At 39.7% G+C, this 22680-nt stretch overlaps 1 protein-coding gene across 1 annotated transcript in view; it reads right to left on the bottom strand.

The window, feature by feature from the left end:
* Positions 1-22680, bottom strand: part of CNTN4 (contactin 4) — a 984995-nt gene that overhangs the window by 123712 nt on the left and 838603 nt on the right. The window contains exon 13 of the mRNA XM_032650303.1: positions 21448-21598. Within this exon, the coding sequence (XP_032506194.1) occupies positions 21448-21598 (151 nt within the window). The remainder of the gene's footprint in view (positions 1-21447; positions 21599-22680) is intronic.

Below are 22680 nucleotides of genomic sequence, written 5' to 3' on the forward strand. Positions count from 1 at the left end.
TACCAAGCTTTGCAACCTTAGGTAGGGTGAAAACCCTCTCTGGGCCTAGATTTCCTTATCTCAAAGATGGGGTTAATAATAGGCCTGATCTCATTAAGTTTTTCTGAGGACTAAAAGAAAACACATTTAAAGTGTTTAGCAGAGGGCATAGTCAAGACTGAAAAAAGTGAGGTAATATTATCCACAAATGGGAGAAAAGCGATGGCCACAAGATAACTAGGAAATACAGGAAAAGAGCCAAAGTAATCAGTATCCTGAATCCCCAAGGATTCCCAAGGCACAAGGTTTATTCGCGAATGTACTAGTGACATAAAGGGAGATCAAAGTCTCATTTCAACTTAATAACTAGAGATTTCTGAGCTGTTTCAGAGCCAAGACGACTCACAGTGTTTCTGTCACTATTATTTTATATGTCAACATTATTTCAAAACGTTAATCATCTCTTCTTAAGAAACCTGAAGCATCTCCCTACTGATTATTCTTCCATTTCTTCCATCTAAACTCGACCGACACCCAGTCTCCCACTTGGCTGGATCCCTTTTGACTTGCTCACATCTGTCCCTTCATCTTGCACATACACGAGCTCCCACACGGAGACCTCCCGCTTCCCCCTCTGCCTATGTCAGCCACTTTCTTTCACAGCTGCTTAGACTCCAGCTGGGAGCCAGTTCTGGCAGACCCTGCCTAACTCTGAGAGTTTCTTCTCTGTGTGTTCCCTAAGCGCTGCCGCCTATTTCTGTTTGGAAGATATTATGTAAATCTTTACTTCACTGGTTGTTTCCAAATTGTTTCATGTGTGTATATATTGTCATAATAGCTGAATTTTGTAAAACCCTAGGAAGCGAGTCTTGGGGTTTCTATCTCCTCTCTCCTCCTTCAACTGAAACAGACCATTTATCATTTAAAAAATAATTTTTATAATCATAAAGTGAAAATGAAAACCCCTCTGCAAAACAGTCAGTGTAAACCACAGATGCTTAACCTGGGATGAAGAGTTCCCATCGCTTCATTCTTTTACTGGTTTTCTAGAAATTTGGGGAAGAGGATCCAGAAATACACTTCCCTCTCCAAGGCCAACATCTCTCACTTTTGGGTCTTCACTTTGCAAGCTCCCCTCTGCTGATTTCTCCAGGGAGTTCACAGCTTTAGGGGCATTAAAAGAAGTTCCCTCTAGCAAAACTTGGGAGCCACTGCTCTAGAGACAGAAGGGACAGCATTTAGGTCTCCAGCCAAATTTACTTCCTCTTCACTTTGCATTTGATGTGACAATTTAATCAAAATGTAAGTCACAAAGAACAGGTAAAAGAGAGCAAACCAAAATAAAACCAAAATAAAAAAGCCAGGCAAAGGGAGAGTTGTGTTACTGGAAGATGTTTTAATACCCTTCATTTCTAGAAACATGCCATGAGTTGGATCGAGGGACACAAACTTTTTCTGTAAAGGGCCAGATAGGAAATATTTGAGGCTTTGCAAGCTAGGTGGTTTCTGCTGCAACTACTCAACCCTGCCGCCCATGTAGCACAAAAGCAGCCTAGACAATTTGTTAATGAATGAGTATGGGGCCGGGTCCAACAGAACTTTATTTGTGGATGCTGAAATTTGAATTTCATCTAATTTTCATGTGTCGCAAAATGCTCTTTTCCTTTTTATTTTTTTCCTATCGTTTGAAAATGTAAAACCATTCTCAAGCATGCGGGCTGTGCAAGCACAGGTGGAGGGCTGCATTTGGCTGTGGGGCTGTAGTTTGTCAAGCACTGGATAAGAGAGTTTTGGGCAAAAAGAACAGCTTGTTGCAAAGCATTGTGGCAGGAAGCATAAGGCCATTTGAAGAAATGACAGGAGGTCCACGTGGCTCAAGAAGTAAGATTCAGGGAGACTAGGAGAGAGCAGTTGGGACAGTGTGGCTGGAGCGTGACCAGTTTAGGGTTTTGTTGGTCATGTGATGGGCTGTCTGTCCTGAGAGTAACGGGAAGCCACTAATATAGTGCCACACCTGGTTGTGCATTAGAACCACCTGGGAAACTTAAAAACCTATTCAGACTCCTGGTTTCATCTCAGAATTCCTTAGAAAGAATCTTTGGGGACAGAGAGTGGGATTCTGTATTTTTAAATGTACCTCTGTTGGTCCCAATGCAGTTAGCTCAGCACCAGCCTGCAGACCTGAATTTGGGAAATACTTGTGGATCTCTGCTTGAGGGATGGAGAGACCCTAGGAAGGTCAAGTGAGTTCCCAGATGGGTGCACAAGAAGGCCCAGCAGATGCTTTCTGAATACACACATCAAACACAACTGATCAAGGATGAGAAACAATTTAAAAGGAGTGCGGAGAGCCATGCCCAAATCATTTCCTAACTCTGTCTGTTCCCCAGTGAAGTACCAGTTCCTCAGCCTGCTTCTGAGAAATTTTTCAGCCTGATCTCCCCCTGTTCAAAAATTCCTCTGTACTTTCCTTTTGAATATGTCTTATTCCTGCTGCTCCTTTCACTTAAATATCCCATCACCACCTTCTCCACTGATCTCCTCTAAGAATCAGATGATGCATGATGGTTGGTTCATTCATTTCGTACAAAAATCCTAAGTATCTACGGTATTCTAGGCACAGTACCAGGAGTGGGGGCACTCGTGTGCTCAAACACACATGGCATCTTTGTTCATGGTCATTTCAGCCTGTTATGGGAAATAAACAATAAAATAAAATCATACCCATAAACACAAAATTTGTAACTGTAAAGAGAAGGAAGGAAGGAAGGAAGGAAGGAGAGAGGAAAGGATGGAAAGAAGAAAGAAAGGAGAAAGAAAGAAATCCATACTCCCAACTCCCAGGGAAACCACCGTTACTATTTTGGTGGAGTTCCTTCCAGGCTTTTTCTCTGCATGTATATCAAAATATGAACATGTATATGCGTGTTGAGACTATACAATGATATTTTATATACTGTTAAAAACTAAAATTTATACCTGTAAAAGATGAAAAGTCTCTTTCCTTTAAAGCACTGTAGAAATTTTTTCCCTTTCAAAATGACACCTGTATGGTGTTAGTTAGTGTTCTAATTTCATTCTTTTACATGTAACTGTCCAGTTCTCCCAGCACCACTTATTGAAGAGGCTGTCTTTTCTCCATTGTATATTCTTGCCCTTTGTCAAACATAAGGTGACCATAGGTGCGTGGGTTTATCTCTGGGCTTTCTATCCTGTTCCTATTGATCTATATTTCTGTTTTTGTGCCAGTATCATACTGTCTTGATTATTGTAGCTTTGTACTATAGTCTGGAGACAGGGAGCCTGATTCCTCCAGCTCCATTTTTCTTTCTCAACATGGCTTTGGCTAGTCAGGGTCTTTTGTGTCTCCACACAAATTGTAATATTTTTTGTTCTAGATCTTTGAAAAATGCCATTGGTAATTTGATAGGGATTGCACTGAAGCTATAGATTGCTTTGGGTAGTTTGGTCATTTTCACAATGTGGATTCTTCCAATCCAAGAACATGGTACATCTCTCCATCTATTTGTGTCGTCTTTGATTCTTTCATCAGTGTCTTATAGTTTTCTGCATACAGGTCTTTTGCCTCCTTAGGTAGGCTTATTCCTAGGTATTTTATTCTTTTTGTTGCAATGGTAAATAGGACTATTTCCTAAATTTCTCTTTCTGATTTTTCTTTGTTAGTGTATAGGGATGCAAGAGATTTCTGTGTGTAAACTCAAAATGGATTAAAGACCTAAATGTAAGGCCAGACACTATAAAACTCTTAGAAGAAAACATAGGCAGAACACTCTTTCACATAAACTACAACAAGATCTTTTTTGACCCACCTCCTAGAGTAATGAAAATAAAAACAAAAATAAATAAATGGGACCTAATTAAATGTAAAAGCTTTTGCACAGCAAAGGAAACCATAAACAAGACGAAAAGACAACCCTCAGAATGGGAGGAAACATTTGCAAATGAAGCAACTGACAAAGGATTAATCTCCAAAATATACAAGCAGCTCATGCAGCTCAATATCAAAAAAACAAAAAACCCAATCGAAAAATGGGTGGAAGACCTAAATAGACATTTCTCCAAAAAAGACATACAGATGGCCAACAAACACATGAAAAGATGCTCAACATCACTAATCATTAGAGAAATGCAAATCAAAACCACAATGAGGTATCACCTCACACTGGTTAGAATGGCCATCATCAAAAAATCTGCAAACAATAAATGCTGGAGAGGGTGTGAAGAAAAAGGAATCCTCTTGCACTGTTGGTGGGAATGTAAATTGATACAGCCACTATGGAGAACAGTATGTAGGTTCCTTAAAAAACTAAAAATATAACTACCATATGACCCAGCAATCCCACTAAGGGGCATATACCCTGAGAAAACCATAATTCAAAAAGAGTTATGTACCCCAATGTTCACTGCAGCACTATTTACAATAGGCAGGACATGGAAGCAACCTAAATGTTCATTGACAGATGAATGGATAAAGAAAATGTAGCATATACATACAATGGAATATTACTCAGCCATAAAAAGGAACAAAACTGAGTCATTTGTAGTGATGTGGATGAACCTAGGGTCTGTCATACAGAGTGAAGTCAAAAAGAGAAAAACAAATATCCTGTATTAGTGCATATATATGGAATCTAGAAAAATGATACTGATGAACCTATTTGTAGGGCAGGGAAAGAGATGCTGACGTAGAGAATGAACTTGTGGACAAAGTGGGGGAAGGGGAGGGTGGGACGATTTGAGAGAGTAGCACTGACATATATACACTACTATGTGTAAAATAGATAGCTAGTAGGAAACTGCTGTATAGCACAGAGCTCAGTGCTCTGTGACGACCTAGAGGGATGGGATGGGGAGGGTGGAAGGGAGGCTCATGAGGGAGGGGATACAGGTACACATATAGCTGATTCACTCTGGTGTACAGCAGAAACTAACACAACCTTGTAAAGCAAATATACTCGAATAAAAAAAATGACACCTGTAGAACCGTGTTTTAAATTATGTTCATAATCTCAAATGTGTCTTATGCGGAGGAAGGGTGTGACAGATGTCTACTGAATTGAATATATCAGGGATGTGATGTGGGAAGTTTGATCTCGTGGAAGATTTGAGTGAGGGCTGGTTTCAAATAAACCAGTTAAGAGGTTAGTTTAACAGTGGCAAAGTCTATACAAGAGATAATAAGGGTAGAAACTAGGACAGGGGCAGAGGACTGACTGACAGAGAAACAATGAACATGGGAGACAGCTAGAAGGATTTTATCAGGTGTTGCCTTTGGATTGGGGACCTTTTTGAAAATACTTCCACATAAAAATTCAGTTCTCTTGCCAGCATATCCTGAGGCACAACCAATACTGTGAGCATATGAATAGAACAGGTGGCAGGTAGTCCCTGCCTGAATTTGGAGATCACTTTAAATCCTGGCCATCAAACAATATGACATAACTATACTGAGGTAGGAAAGGCTGGTGGCTGAGGGTTAAATTCATGGAGTCTCCACAGGACAGGGTCTGTGTACCATTACAGACATTTAAAAACAAATGTCTCTAAACTCTTCCGCAACTGCTCTTCAGGGGAACTCAAAGCCATAACTATTTTATGCATGGCTCTAGGAGAGACAGACGGAAGGAATGGGGGAAAGTTCCAGGTCTGAACTGGAGAGCAGGATAAGCTCTGCCTATTTCCATGACTACACATGCAAAATTTAAATGATATAGTACTGCCAATAAGCAGGGCAACAGATTCTTCTTAGAGCAATGATGCTCAAGTTGCTTTGATGTTGTTTTGCCTCCAAGACAGGATTTCCATTATTACAGAGATGAAGTGCCTCTAATTATTGCAATAACATAATTGTTCCCCAGGGCAGAATTCCTATTAACAGTGCTGTATGCCTCTGCAGCCCCTGTAAGAGATATCCTGAGGGCAGGTTTCTCATTAAGAGCACATATATAGACACGCTGCCTCCAGAAGGGAAACAACGCCTGCAGCAATAAACTTTCCTTTCCACGCAAGGATTGCATCAGCCTTCTGGGCAAATACCTGCCATCACATTTGCTCTGCCTCCCAGACTGCCAGTGTCTTCAGACCAGAGTTTCATACCTTATAGACAACATGGAGTTTTGCTGCCCTGTGCTGGGATTTTCCTCCACGTTTTACATGCATTTCAACTCTTCCAAAGGCCTTTGGGAAGAGAGGCAAATTAGAGCCATGATCTAATTTCACCTTGGATGAAGACTTCAATGTCTCTAGACAAGACACATGCATTTTATTCCTATTTGGGTTGAACAGTCTCATAGGATGTTAGACTTGCTCTGATTATACCGTGGGGGGTCAGGCAAACATAAACATATATTTCAGTCTGGGAAGGAATGCCTAAGAATATGGATAATTATACCATTTTATTGTCTTCAGAATGTGTCCACTGTGGCCTCAATGTGCTCGCCCAAGGTGATGTTAAGGTTCCTAGGTCCAGCACTCATCTTTGAGCCATTATTTTGTCGGACCGCTTGGAAGCACCAAGCGCCTGCTCCTTCTTGAAACTTTCTGCTCCCTTAGTTTCTGTTTACTACGCTCTCCTGCTTGTTCCCCCACGTCTCTGAATTCCCACTCCAGTCCTCCCAGTGGGCTCTGCTTCCACCCATTCTTTGCATGTGGCCGTTCCTCAATGTTCCTTCCTTTGATTCACAGGTGTTCTCATTCTACAAAACTCTCTCTGGATTCACTTCTCCACTCCATAGCTTATTATCTACTGGTGACATCTAGGTCTCTGTCTTTACTCTCCTGAACTCAGACCCATAGTTCCTGTTAGATATTCATTCACTGAAAACTTACTCTGTACCAGGCATTGTCCTAGATCCTACAGCTACAGAATTGGACAAAACACAAAGGGCTCCATGTAACCGTGATGGTCCTTCAAAGTAGAAGAGAGAGGCAGAAGAGGAGGTTGAAGTGCTGTGTTGTGAGAACTCAACTGGACTGCACTTGACTTTGTTAGCTCTACGCCATGCGCCAAGGAATGCAAGTGACCTCTAGAAAGCCAGACACCGAGTCTCCCCTAGTACCTCCAGGAGGAACATGTGACTTTAGCTCAAGAGGAACCATTTCAGACTTATGACCTCCAAGGCTGTATAATATTAAATTTGTATTGTTTAAGCCACACACACAAACACACACACATACACACGTCTCTGTTTTCGTGGAACTTACATTACGATTAAATGGAGGGTGGAGAAAACAGATAATAAAACAAAAAAGCAAATATGCAGCATGTTATATGGTGATAAGAACTATGGAAAATATAAAGCATGGAAAGAGGGTGGGGCGGTGTTTACAATTTGAAATAGGTTAGCTGGGAAAAGGCTTTGCTGAGAAGGTGGCACTGAATGGGAATTCCAATCTGAATGTGACATCACCACTTACAGGCACCTCAGATTTAACATGTTAATACTAATGTCTTTATTTTCCCCTCTCAAACTTGTTTTTTCTGTACTCTGTATTGTGGTAAATGGCACTGCCATCTACCAGCTGCTCAAGTTAGAATCCTAGGAGTCATTTTCTTTTTTGCTTCCTTCTTTCAAAAATCTTTCTGCTTAAATTTAAATTCTACTCTTTAATAGCTCATCTATCTGTCTTCTCTCCTATACTCTCAGAAGACTGACATCATTGAAGTCCTTTTGATTTCTGTCCCAGCCTACTGCCTGCAACTGGTCTCTGTACCTGCCAAATCTTGTTCTACTCTGATTCTTTCTCCATGTCACAGGCAGAGCAACCTTTCTGCAGCACGTGTATGACTCTGCACTCCCTTGCATAAAATCCTTCAATTCTCTCCCAGAGTTCAGGTTTAAACTCTACAGACATAAAATTCAAGGCTTCCACAATCTATTGTTGACCTACCTTTTCCAATGCTCCATCTTAATATATCACCTTTATAACATACGCCCTAGGATTATTGAGAAACATATTGCTATTTTGCTACTGGGCCCCCTGCACTGTTCTAAGAGCATCTTTTTTAAAAATAAATTTATTTATTTATTTATTTCTGGCTGTGTTGGGTCTCTGTTGCTGCATGCGGGCTTTCTCTAGTTGTGACGAGTGGGGCTACTCTTCGTTGCGGTGCGCAGGCTTCTCATTGCGGTGGCTTCTCTTGTTGCAGAGCATGGGCTCTAGGCGCGTGGGCTTCAGTCGTTGTGGCACGCAAGCTCAGTAGTTGTGACTTGGGGGCTCTAGAGGGCAGGCTCAGTAGTTGTGGCGCACAGGGTTAGTTGCTCCGTGGCATGTAGGATCTTCCCAGACTAGGGCTCGAACCTGTGTCCCCTGCATTGTCAGGTTGCTTCTTAACCACTGCGCCAGCAGGGAAGTCCTCTAAGAGCATCTTGAGGGCTGGGTTTATGTCTCCGCTTTCTCTCTGTTCTCAGCGCCAAGCAAAAGGCTTAGCATGTGGCAAGCATCCAATGAATATTTCGTTCGTTGATCAAAATTTGTGTTGGCTAGTTTGACAAAACAGCCCTGCTGCTGTTCTGAAACCATGCCTGTGACATGCAGGCTGTAAGTTTCAGATTCTTTTCGGAAACATTCAGCAGCATATCTCTACTTAGTTATTATACATTAGCTTGATACAATGTATTAGCCTAATGTCTAAAAGGAAGCAGAGAAATTCTCAAGGATGAGTAAGAATAAGAAATCATTATTCACACATTGTTAATTAGAGTAACATTTCACTCATTTCTTCAGCTTCAGTGAGAAATAAAATATTTTCTCTAAGTGAATTTTCCAGACAGCTAGATTTATCCCTTTAAGCACTAAGTTAATTTTTAAAAATTATCACTGGGAGGGAGTGGTCTTTCTATAATGTACACTCACCTGCCTTACTAATCTAAGCTCACTGAAGATAATTTTTCCTCTTTAGGGACATAATAAAACAGTAATTGTCATTGTTTGCTGCAGAGATAAAGAAACATATTTATTCCCTTATTAATACTGTTTTAATTCCGAACGGCAGATTTAATTCTGGCTTTCAGAAAGACATTGAAAGAAATGCTTAAGACAGTGAGAGGATGCCAAATAATGTCATATGAAGATGATCAGGGACATTTGGGCTTGGAAAAGAATTGAAAGAGGATTTGAGAATAGCTTGTTAGAATATAAGGGGAAGAGGGGTGATGGAAAAGAATTAGATTGTTTAGTATAACTTCAGAGTGGAAATTACAAGCATATTGGTTATAAAGAAATAATCTAACAATTAGTTAGGTCTCCATCTTAGATGTAACCAGGGAAGGTGAGGGTCTAGCCGTTGTGGGGATCCCTGTCCTGGAATGGAGGCTAGGCTCCATGACTAGAGTAGGAATTTGACAATACTGCCTGCCTAGCATCCATTTATTCTTTTTCTGGTTGTAGGACCCTACATTTCTTTGGAGAAACCCCTGTCCCATTCTCAGTCCATGAGGTCTGAGGTGGCGCTTCTCCAAGGGCCTCGTAGGATAAGCACACGATCGTGTGCTTCTAATCAGTGCATCACACCCCTTGAATGTTACTGGTTCAGGGAAGATCACTGACCAAGGCAGGTTTATCCAATTTCATGAACACCTATTCTGGGACTGTTAGAAGAGAGGGCAAGCACGGTGCTGCTGGCAGGCATCCTACCGCCAGGAGAGGACAACCCATCAGAAAATGGAGCCAACAAAGAGCAAGGCACTGGTGAGAGATGAAGAGAGCCATCCAGTCCTGATGTCACCGTGTAAGCACCTGAACCTGGTCACACCTCAAGTCACAGCCCATCCCTGGTCTTCTCAAACATGGAGCCAATGAATTCCCTTTTGTACTGAAGCCAGCTCTGAGCTGGGTTTCTGTCACTTGCAATCAAGAGTCCATCCAGGTTGGTTTAATGGCTCCCTATAATTCTAGGAGCCTAGGTTTTTATTAATGGTTCTATTATTTCTATATTTTGATGTTTTTGTTTGTAATAGATCAACTTCAACCTCATCTGCCTCAAGTGCTTTCTGTCTAGAAACTAAAAGTAAACAAAATTATCAACTTTATTCAGTTAGTTGGCTTAACTGCTCAATTAATCCAAATGATGCCACTACCTTGGTGGCATCTAGAGGCCTCTCCTGAGAAGTAAAGTACTTGCACCTTTGTGACAAGTCATCCCTGTTTTAAATGTCTGCTATTGCCTACACTCTGATTGCTGGATAAATATACAAGAAAACAAGAAATGATTTATGTTTATGGCTATTCTGCCTACACAATAGCAAAGCTATAAAAATTGAAGATTCAGTCTTGCATTTAGATGATTGATTTAATATAGATAAGGCCAGTGTAAATCTGATTTAAATTTCTAAAGCTTTAAAAAACCAAAGTAAGGATATACAAACATATTTTTAAAACTGCTCACATGTTAATATTAAATCAGTATTTTTGAATCCATACCCACTGAGATAACTATAATACCACCATATAAGATCAAAATGTAAACATTTAAAAATGTTGCTTCTTATACTTTTATTGTAAACTCATTTGTAGGCAGTTGATTAGTTAAATTTGAAATTAAAAATCACTTAAGTAGCATTTGGCAAAGTCAAAACATAAGCTCTAGGGAGAACATTAATGAAAAGTGGTGCTTGATCACAAATTTTGTTCCACTGAAACTTGGTTTATATCGATATTTTGTAATTGAGATGAATAATCTTTTATTCAAACGTTAAAGGCCATCATTAAAAAGTCTACAAGTAACAAATGTTGGAGAGAGTGTGGAGAAAAGGGAACCCTCTTGCACTGTTGGGAATGTAAATTGGTGCAGCCACTACAAAAAACATTTTGGAAGTTCCTGAAAAAACCAAAAATAGAGTTGCCATATGATCCAGCAATCCCGCTCCTGGGAACACACACAGACAAAACTATAATTCGAAAAGATACATGCACCCCCTATGTTCATAGCAGCACTATTTACAATAAATAGCAAAGACATGGAAACAGCCTAAATGTCTGTTGACAGATGAACGGATAAAGAAGACATGGTACATATATACAATGGAATACTAATCAGCCATAAGAAAAGAATGAAATAACGCCATTTGCAGCAACAAGGATGGACCTAGAGATTATTATACTAAGTGAAGTAAGTCAGAAAGAGAAAGACAAATACCATATGATACCACTTATATGTGAAATCTAAAAATACAATACAAATCAACATATCTATGAAACAAAAACAGACTCACAGACATAGAGAACAGACTTGTGGTTGCCAAGGGGGAGGGGAGAATGGGGGAAGGATGGATTGGGAGTTTGGGGTTAGCAGATGCAATCTATTATATACAGGACAGATAAACAACAGGATCCTACTGTATAGCACAGGGAACTATATTCAATATCCTGTGATAAACCATAATGGAAAAGAATATGAAAAAGAATATTTATACATATAACTGAGTCGCTCTGCTGTACAGCAGAAATTAACACAACATTGTAAATCAACAATACTTCAATAACATTTTCTAAATCTTTTATTCAAATGTTAAAGGTTTGCCTTTTGATTCTTAGGATTCCACAACTCAAAAAAGAATTAGGTGACGAGGGGAAAATGGCGGAAGAATAAGACGCGGAGATCACCTTCCTCCCCACAGATACACGAGAAATACATCTACACTTGGAACAACTCCTACAGAACACCTACTGAACGCTGGCAGAAGACCTCAGACTTCCCCAAAGGCAAGAAACTCCCCACGTACCTGGGTAGGGCAAAAGAGAAAAGAATAAACAGAGACAAAAGGATAGGGACAGGACCTGCACCAGTGGGAGGGAGCCGTGAAGGAGGAAAGGTTTCCACACACTAAGAAGTCCATTCGCGGGCGGATACTGTGGGTGGTGGAGGGGGGAAGCTCGGAGCCGCGGAGGAGAGCTCAGCAACAGGGGTGCGGAGGGCAAAACGGAGAGATTCCTGCACAGAGGATCGGTGCCGACTGGCACTCACCAGCCCGAGAGGCTTGTCTGCTCACCTGCCGGGGCGGGCGGGGCTGGGAGCTGAGGCTCGGGCTTCGGTCAGAGCTCAGGGAGAGGACTGGGGTTGGCGGTGTGAACACAGCCTGCAGGGGGTTAGTGCACCACGGCTAGCCGGGGGAGAGTCCGAGGAAAAGTCGGGACCTGGCGAAGAGGCAAGAGACTTTTTCTTCCCTCTTTGTTTCCTGGTGCGCGAGGAGAGGGGATTAAGAGCACTGCTTAAAGGAGCTCCAGAGATGGACGCGAGCCGCGGCTAAAAGTGCGGACCTCAGAGCCGGGCATGAGACCCTAAGGCTGCTGCTGCCGCCCCCAAGAAGCCTGTGTGCGAGCACAGGTCATTATCCACACCCCCCTTCCGGGGAGCCTGTGCAGCCTGCCACTGCCAGGGCCCCAGGATCCAGGGACAACTTCCCCGGGAGAACGCATGGAGCACCTCAGGCTGCTGCAACGTCACACTGGCCTCTGCCACCGCAGGCTCGCCCCGCACTCCGTACCCCTCCATCCATCCGGCCTGAGTAAGCCAGAGTCCTCGAAGCAGCTGCTCCTTTAACCCCGTCCTGTCTGAGCTAAGAACAGACACCCTCCGGCGACCTACACGCAGAGGCGGGGTCAAATCCAAAGCTGAGCCCCGGGAGCTGTGAGAACAACGAAGAGAAAGGGAAATCTCTCCCAGCAGCTTCAGAAGCAGCAGATTAAATCTCCACAATCAACTTGATGCACCCTGCATCTGTGGAATACATGAATAGACAACGAATCATCCCAAATTGAGGAGGTGGACTTTGAGAGCAAGATTTATGATTTTTTCCCCTTTTCCTCTTTTTGTGAATGTGTATGTGTATGTTTCTGTGTGAGATTTTGTCTGTATAGCTTTGCTTCCACCATTTGTCCTAGGGTTCTATCCGTCCGTGTTTTTTTTTTTTCTTAAAAAAATTTTTTTTCTTAATAATTATTTTTTATTTTAATAACTCGATTTCATTTTATCTTACTTTATGTTATTTTAACTTCTTTCTTTCTTTCCTTCTTTCTCTCCTCCCTCCCTCCCTCCTTTCTTCCTTCCTTTCTCTCTCTCTCTTTCTTTCTTTCCTTTTCTCCCTTTTATTCTGAGCCGTGTGGATGAAAGGCTCTTGGTGCTGCAGCCAGGAGTTAGTGCTGTGCCTCTGAGGTGGGAGAGACAACTTCAGGACACTGGTCCACAAGAGACCTCCCAGCCCCACATAATATCAAACAGCAAAAATCTCCCAGAGATCTCCATCTCAGCACCAGCACCCAGCTTCACTCAATGACCAGCAAGCTACAGTGCTGGATACCCTATGCCAAACAATTAGCAAGACAGCAATACAACCCCACCCATTAGCAGAGAGGCTGCCTAAAATCATAATAAGTCCACAGACACCCCAAAACACACCACCAGATGTGGACATGCCCATCAGAAAGACAAGACCTAGCCTCATCCACCAGAACACAGGCACTAGTCCCCTCCACCAGGAAGCCTACACAACCCACTGAAACAACTTTAGCCACTGGGGACAGACACCAAAAACAACAGGAACCACGAACGTGAAGCCTGCAAAAAGGAGACCCCAAACACAGTAAGATAAGCAAAATGAGAAGACAGAAATACAGCAGATGAAGGAGCAAGATAAAAACCCAGCAGACCTAACAAATGAAGAGGAAATAGGCAGTCTACCTGAAAAAGAATTCAGAATAATGATAGTAAAGATGATCCAAAATCTTGGAAATAGAATAGACAAAATGCAAGAAACATTTAACAAGGACCTAGAAGAACTAAAGATGAAACAAGCAATGATGAACAACACAATATATGAAATTAAAAATACTCTAGATGGGATCAATAGCAGAATAACTGAGGCAGAAGAATGGATAAGTGACCTGGAAGATAAAATAGTGGAAATAACTACTGCAGAGCACAATAAAGAAAAAAGAATGAAAAGAACTGAGGACAGTCTCAGAGACCTCTGGGACAACATTAAACGCACCAACATTGGAATTATAGGGGTTCCAGAAGAAGAAGAGAAAAAGAAAGGGACTGGGAAAATATCTGAAGAGATTATAGTTGAAAACTTCCCTAAAATGGGAAAGGAAATAGTTAATCAAGTCCAGGAAGCACAGAGAGTCCCATACAGGATAAATCCAAGGAGGAATATGCCAAGACACATATTAATCAAACTGTCAAATATTAAATACAAAGAAAACATATTAAAAGTGGCAAGGGAAAAACAACAAATAACACACAAGGGAATCCCCATAAGGTTAACAGCTGATCTTTCAGCAGAAACTCTGCAAGCCAGAAGGGACTGGCAGGGCATATTTAAAGTGATGAAGGAGAAAAACCTGCAACCAAGATTACTCTACCCAGCAAGGATCTCATTCAGATTTGATGGAGAAATTAAAACCTTTACAGACAAGCAAAAGCTGAGAGAGTTCAGCACCACCAAACCAGCTTTACAACAAATGCTAAAGGAACTTCTCTAGGCAGGAAACACAAGAGAAGGAAAAGACCTACAATAACAAATCCAAAACAATTAAGAAAATGGTCATAGGAACATACATATCGATAATTACCATAAATGTAAATGGACTAAATGCTCCCACCAAAAGACACAGATTGGCTGAATGGTTACAAAAACAAGACCCATATATATGCTGTCTACAAGAGACCCACTTCAGACCTAGAGACACATACAGACTGAAAGTAAGGGGATGGAAAAAGATATTCCATGCAAATGGAAACCAAAAGAAAGCTGGAGTAGCAATTCTCATATCAGACAAAATACACTTTAAAATAAAGACTATTAGAAGAGACAAAGAAGGACACTACATAATGATCAAGGGATCTATCCAAGAAGAAGATATAACAATTATAAATATTTATGCACCCAACATAGGAGCACCTCAGTACATAAGGCAAATACTAACAGCCATAAAAGGGGAAATTGACAGTAACACATTCATAGTAGGGGACTTTAACACCCTACTTTCACCAAAGGACAGATCATCCAAAATGATAATAAATAAGGAAACACAAGCTTTAAATGATACATTAAACAAGATGGGCTTCATTGATATTTATAGGACATTCCATCCAAAAACAACAGAATACACATTCTTCTCAAGTACTCATGGAACATTCTCCAGGATAGATCATATCTCATGTCACAAATCAAGCCTTTGCAAATTTAAGAAAATTGAAACTGTACCAAGTACCTTTTCCGACCACAACGCTATGAGACTAGATATCAATTGCAGGAAAAGGTCTGTAAAAAATACAAACACATGGAGGCTAAACAGTACACTACTTAGTAACGAAGTGATCACTGAAGAAATCAAAGAGGAAATCAAAAAATACCTAGAAGCAAATGACAATGGAGACATGATGACCCAAAACCTATGGGATGCAGCAAAAGCAGTTCTAAGAGGGAAGTTTATAGCAATACAATCCTACCTTAAGAAACAGGAAACATCTCGAATAAACAACCTGACCTTGCACCTCAAGCAATTAGAGAAAGAAGAACAAAAAAACCCCAAAGTTAGCAGAAGGAAAGAAATCATAAAAATCAGATCAGAAATAAATGAAAAAGAAATGAAGGAAACAATAGCAAAGATCAATAAAATTAAAAGCTGGTTCTTTGAGAAGGTAAACAAAATTGATAAACCATTATCCAGACTCAACAAGAAAAAAAGGAAGAAGACTCAAATCAATAGAATTAGAAATGAAAAAGAAGTAACAACTGACACAGCAGAAATACAAAGGATCATGAGAGATTACTACAAGCAACTCTATGCCAATAAAATGGACAACCTGGAAGAAATGGACAAATTCTCAGAAAAGCACAACCTGCCAAGACTGAACCAGGAAGAAACAGAAAATATAAACAGATCATTCACAAGCACTGAAATTGAGACTGTGATCAAAAATCTTCCAACAAACAAAAGCCCAGGACCAGATGGCTTCACAGGCGAATTCTATCAAACGTTTAGAGAAGAGCTAACACCTATCCTTCTCGAACTCTTCCAAAATATAGCAGAGGGAGGAACACTCCCAAATTCCTTCTACGAGGCCACCATCACCTTGATACCAAAACCAGACAAGGATGTCACAAAGAAAGAAAACTACAGGCCAATATCACTGATGAACAGAGATGCAAAAATCCTCAACAAAATACTAGCAAACAGAATCCAACAGCACATTAAAAGGATCATACACCATGATCAAGGGGAGTTTATTCCAGGAATGCAAGGATTCTTCAATATATGCAAATCAATCAACGTGATACACCATATTAACAAAGTGAAGGAGAAAAAACATGTGATCATCTCAATAGATGCAGAGAAAGCTTTCCACAAAATTCAGCACCCATTTATGATAAAAACCCTCCAGAAAGTAGGCATAGAGGGAAGTTTCCTCAACATAATAAAGGCCATATATGACAAACCCACAGCCAACATCGTCCTCAATGGTGAAAAACTGAAAGCATTTCCACTAAGATCAGGAACAAGACAAGGTTGCCCACTCTCACCACTCTTATTCAACATAGTTTTGGAAGATTTTGCCACAGCACTCAGAGAAGAAAAGGAAATAAAAGGAATCCAAATCGGAAAAGAAGAAGTAAAGCTGTCACTGTTTGCCGATGACATGATACTATACAGAGAGAATCCTAAAGATACTACCAGAAAACTGCTAGAGCTAATCAATGAATTTGATAAAGTATCAGGATACAAAATTAATGCACAGAAATCTTTGGCATTCCTATACACTAATGATGAAAAATCTGAAAGCGAAATCAAGAAAACACTCCCATTTACCACTGCAACAAAAAGAATAAAATATCTAGGAATAAACTTACCTAAGGAGACAAAAGACCTGTATGCAGAAAATTATAAGACACTGATGAAAGAAATTACGGATGATACAAATAGATGGAGAGATATACCATGTTCTTGGATTAGAAGAGTCAACATTGTGAAAATGACTCTACTACTCAAAGCAATCTACAGATTCAATGCAATCTCTATCTAACTACCACTGGCATTTTTCACAGAACTAGAACAAAAACTTTCACAATTTGTATGGAAACACAAAAGACCCCGAATAGCCAAAGCAATCTTGAGAACGAAAAATGGAGCTGGAGGAGTCAAGTTCCCTGACTTCAGACTATACTACAAAGCTACAGTAATCAAGACAGTATGGTACTGCCACAAAAACAGAAAGATTGATCAATGGAACAGGATAGAAAGCCCAGAGATAAACCTACGCACATATGGTCATCTCATCTTTGATAAAGGAGGCAGGAATGTACAGTGGAGAAAGGACAGCCTCTTCAATAAGTGGTGCTGGGAAAACTGGACAGGTACATGTAAAAGTATGAGATTAGATCACTCCCTAACACCATACACAAAAATAAGCTCTAAATGGATTAAAGACCTAAATGTAAGGCCAGAAACTATCAAACTCTTAGAGGAAAACATAGGCAGAACACTCTATGACTTAAATCACAGCAAGATCCTTTTTGACCCACCTCCTAGAGAAATGGAAATAAAAACAAAAATAAACATATGGGACCTAATGAAACTTCAAAGCTTTTGCACAGCAAAGGAAACCATAAAAAAGACCAAAAGGCAACCCTCGGATGGGAGAAAATATTTGCAAATGAAGCAGCTGACAAAGGATTAAACTCCAAAATTTATAAGCAGCTCATGCAGCTCAATAACACAAAAACAAACAACCCAATCCAAAAATGGGCAGAACACCTAAATAGACATTTCTCCAAAGAAGATATATAGATTACTAACAAACACAGGAAAGAATGCTCAACATCATTAATCATTAGAGAAATGCAAATCAAAACTACAATGAGATATAATCTCACACCAGTCAGAATGGCCATCATCAAAATATCTAGAAACAATAAATGCTGGAGAGGGTGTGGAGAAAAGGGAACACTTTTGCACTGCTGGTGGGAATGTGAATTGGTACAGCCACTATGGAGAACAGTATGGAGGTTCCTTAAAAAACTAAAAATAGAACTACCATATAACCCAGCAATCCCACTACTGGGCATACATCCTGAGAAAACCATAATTCACAAAGAGTCATGTACCAAAATGTTCATTGCAGCTCTGTTTACAATAGCCCGGAGATGGAAACAACCTAAGTGTCTATTATCAGATGAATGGACAAAGAAGATGTGCCACATATATACAATGGAATATTACTCAGCCATAAAAAGAAACGAAATTGAGTTATTTGTAATGAGGTGGATGGACCTAGAGTCTGTCATACAGAGTGAAGTAAGTCAGAAAGAGAAAGACAAATGCCGTATGTGGACACATATATATGGAATTTAAGAAAAAAAAAGTCATGAAGAACCTAGGGGTAAGAAAGGAATAAAGACACAGACCTACTAGAGAATGGACCCGAGGATATGGGGAGGGGGAATGGTAAGCTGTGACAAAGCTAAAGAGTGGCATGGACATATATACACTACCAAACGTAAAATAGATAGCTAGTGGGAAGCAGCCGCATAGCACAGGGAGATCAGCTCGATGCTTTGTGACCACCTAGACGGGTGGGATAAGGAGGGTGGGAGGGAGGGAGACGCAAGAGGGAGGGGATATGGGAACATATGTATATGTATAACTGATTTACTTTGTTATAAAGCAGAAACTAACACACCATTGTAAAGCAATTGTACTCCAATAAAGATGTAAAAAAAAAAAAAGAATTAGGGCAACAAGTCAGTATATTAGGAAGTATTACTCAACACTGGACACAGTCAAAGAATTTTTCCTTTTGTGTTGTTCTAACAATGTCAATCCTTTCCTAAAATAGGAATTCTAAAATCTTCACTTCTGAATTCTACATACGATTGCTTTTGCTCACTTATCCACTTAATTATGCTTCTGCTTTATCAGAAAAAAATAGAGGAAAATGGTAGAATTTCTTCTCTGCCAATGAGAAAATAATGGTAATATCTTTCTTATTTTTCACACTGTTCAGAACTTACAGGATGTTCAGCTGAGACTGTGTCTTTCTCGTAACTTAAAAACTAGCAGCCCATGGAGTCAACTTGGTCCATGGATGTGTGGACCATATTGTACTAACATTAAAATTTAAAAAAGGTGCTGATGATTAAAAATTAAGATAGCTCAAATTAAATTCCTTATTTCTAGTCTCCCTTGAAAAATGAGATGGTGGGGAGTCAACGGACCTGCATCTCCATTTGGTGGCAAAAATATGCTAGAATTGAGTGGCAGGTGTCTCCCTTGGATGGGGCATACACTGAAGTCCCCACCATTCCCCTTTAAATTACACCTGGCCAGCTTTTGGATTCATTTACATTAGGAAAATCAACCTATCTGTTTAAAACATTGTGAGTGAGGTAGCAGGGAGAAATAAAACTGAGAATACAGCACCCATGGAGAGAAAAAGTGCTAATCCTGATAGTTTGGGTCATGCCTGGTGACACTGGAGGTGGAGGTGATAAATACCAACACTTGAGTAATGATGGGGAGTTCCCTCACTTTAAAGATACCTTTAGTGCCACATAAATGTTGGAGCAATATTTGAACCCCATTAATCAAGTCAGAAGAAAAAACAAAAATTGGAGAGAGATACGTTTGGGGTAAGCTAAGTGGTAGAAACAGTCAATTAAATTCACTTATTAAAAATAATTCTTGATATTGATATATCATTTTCCCAAAGTTAATTTAATCAACTTATAGCAATGATTAAGTTATAGCAGTGGTAAACAATCATTAATACTGTTCAAAATGTTAGGCTGTCCCTTTTCTTCTAGGCACATAGTAAGACTGTATTTCCCTGCTGGGTTGAATTTGGGCAGAGCCATGTGACTTGTTTTGGCCATTGAAACATGAGTGAAAAAGAAGTGTTTCACTTCTGGGCAGAAGCTTTAAGAGCCCATGCATGTTTAGCCACCCTCTTTTCCTTCTGCAATTCGAATGTTCCAGAGAGTGCTATTCTATCAGCCTATACTTTAGAGGGCAGCAAAGCCCCCAGCAGACCCCTGGTGCGCGTGCAGTGTGGATGAGAAATTTCCTTTTGTTGTTTTAAGACACTGCAGCCTTCTTGTGACAGTGGCAAAGCTTATTTGCCTCTCCTGGATTTTGATCTACCATGTTGCTCGAGCTTCATTCATTCACGTTTTTTGACATGTCTGTCTCTTATCCATATTATTAAAAAAATTGTTTTCTTTATATCATGGCTATATTAAAACTTTAAAAATGCAGTCTTAATCTAAGCAATACATGTGGTACATAAAATAAGAAACTGTGCTCTCAAGTTCCAACTTTGGCTCCAGATTTAAATGCCATGCCAATAATTTGTAAACTATACTGCTTTCTTGATATGATAGAAATCAGAGAGAGATGTATATTACGGATTTAATATATGTGAATACACCATCTATAAACCATATCAGGTTTGTTGTCAAAGATCATTAATAAGGACAATATCATCAGTGCAATGATCTACTTTGCATATGCAAATCCAAAGGCGTACAGGTATAAAGTTGATACATACACATTTTTACAGCCTTCCCCAATTGCATCTTTGAGTACTTGACCTTTAGCATCCATGAAAATCGTTATGTATAGAGCTGGTAAATGTGATCTGATGTGGGACATGGACTCATGTGCAATTATCATTTTCCAACAGATTGAGTAGATTACGGAAAGGGGTGGGGGATATATTTTATGGAGGTGATGGCCAAGAAAAGGTCTTAAGAGATACCTGCCATCTGTCACAATGTGACCTAAAGCCCCAACAACCCCTGTAATTACACTGTATAAACAACATGGCTTCTAAACGTAATTCCCTTACAATAGGAAACACAGGTGACGAGTTTAGATATCAGAAAGAAAAAAAAAACAAAAAACTTTTCAAAAAAAGTTTCATTTTGGAACTCTGGTTCACAAAGACATGATTAAAATGATCAAAACCATCCTATGTGAGAATGAGTTTTGGAATTAGAGACATTTAGCTCCAAAAAAGGAGAGACTAACAAGAGACATACTAGCCACTGCCAAATACCTGAAGGGGTTGTCATCGCAAAGAAGAACTGAATTTACTTGTTTATACGAAAAGGAGGTAGGATGGAGAAAAGTGGGCAAACCTACAAATAAATTTTAGGCTAAAATTAAGAAAGATTATTTCTAGTTGCTCATCTTTGGGCAGCTCCAACAGCGTTCAAGAGGGATCATGTGACCTCTCTGTGCAGGAAGGGCTTTCTAGAATCTTAATATCAAGAAGGATTATAAAGACCAACTAATTTACCACCCTTTTCCAAAGCTTCAGTTCTTTGATTAACAGTTAATTCACGAAGAGCAGAGAGTAAATTCTTCCCTCTAGGACTATTAATAATAGACTTATAAATTATTGCAGGTTAATCAAATATTAAAATTATTTCAAGATAATACCTTTCATTTTCTCTTAACACGTCTCTTCCTTTCTTCCAGGTGTAGACAGGTTTCGGAGAGGCTTTCGGCTTACACTCAATGACAACTTCACCTCCCACTTTGACAAGAGTTACTCTTTTTAAGAGGGTTCTTGAAAAATCTGGGCCCACAGCTGGAAGAGAATATAGAAAATAGAATAATTAATTATTATGGAAGAAAAAACCCACTAGATCATTCTTTATAGCTTTTTTCTTTCTGTAATGGACTTATTGCTGTCTTGGGCATCAAAGGGAGGATGCTACATTTTTTTCTGAAGTAAAGGGAGTAGCAATGGATGTTTTGATAGATTATGAAAAGTTGAGCTGTAATTTGTATATGGTAAAATATACCAGTTGTAAGTGCACACAGCTTGATGCATTTGGTATACTCGAACGTGAAGATCAAAATATAGAACATTCTATCACCTTACTGAGTGATTCTTTAAAAAAAATTATTCCATGTTCAAATGAAGATAAATTTAAAAAATTCAGGGAAGCAAAAAGGAGAGGAAAAACAAAAACCCATAAGGTATTTTTCTGATTGTGTAGACTAAACCTTCCCTTCATTGATAGTTACCACCTCTGCTCTTTTCCATAGCACTCTGTTCATGTCTCCATCAGAAGATGTGCTGAAATGTCTATAGCATCACCATCTGTAAAGCTTCTCCTTAAAATCAACGACTTTGTTCAGCTTTCCACTACTAATGCCCAATGCAGTGCTTGCTTCTTGCTGGATAAATTGTGACTTACTCTTAAAAACCTTGATTCTATCCTCACTACCAGTATTCTAAAAATTAATTCATGTTGACACCAAATATGTAGTTATGGGGATATAACATTAAATAATTCTTTCTTTCCTAAAACAAAAGATATACATCTGTATCCTTACAGAAATATTGAAGGGGCCTTTCTGAAAAATCTCTATTTTCTTCTGCATTAGTTGAATTAACATGTTTTAGGATACGTTGTGAGCACAGATTCATCTCCTGGAATCTTAATTTTATCATATTTAAAATCCCTAACTCACTGCCATTTGACCTGATGGAATTTAAGATTTCGTACCATGCTGAATGGGAAATTTAAATGCTAGCCACAAATTACTTAAAAGAGGACAGGTAGTGAGTGTGTATGTATGTAGGTGGGGAGGACGGGGATCAGTTTTTTTAAACGTACCCAAACTGTAAGCTGGTGATTAAAAAAAATAAAAGCAGGCTTC

This window comes from Phocoena sinus, chromosome 11 (genome assembly GCF_008692025.1).
Source record: "Phocoena sinus isolate mPhoSin1 chromosome 11, mPhoSin1.pri, whole genome shotgun sequence".
Lineage (NCBI taxonomy): Eukaryota > Metazoa > Chordata > Mammalia > Artiodactyla > Phocoenidae > Phocoena > Phocoena sinus.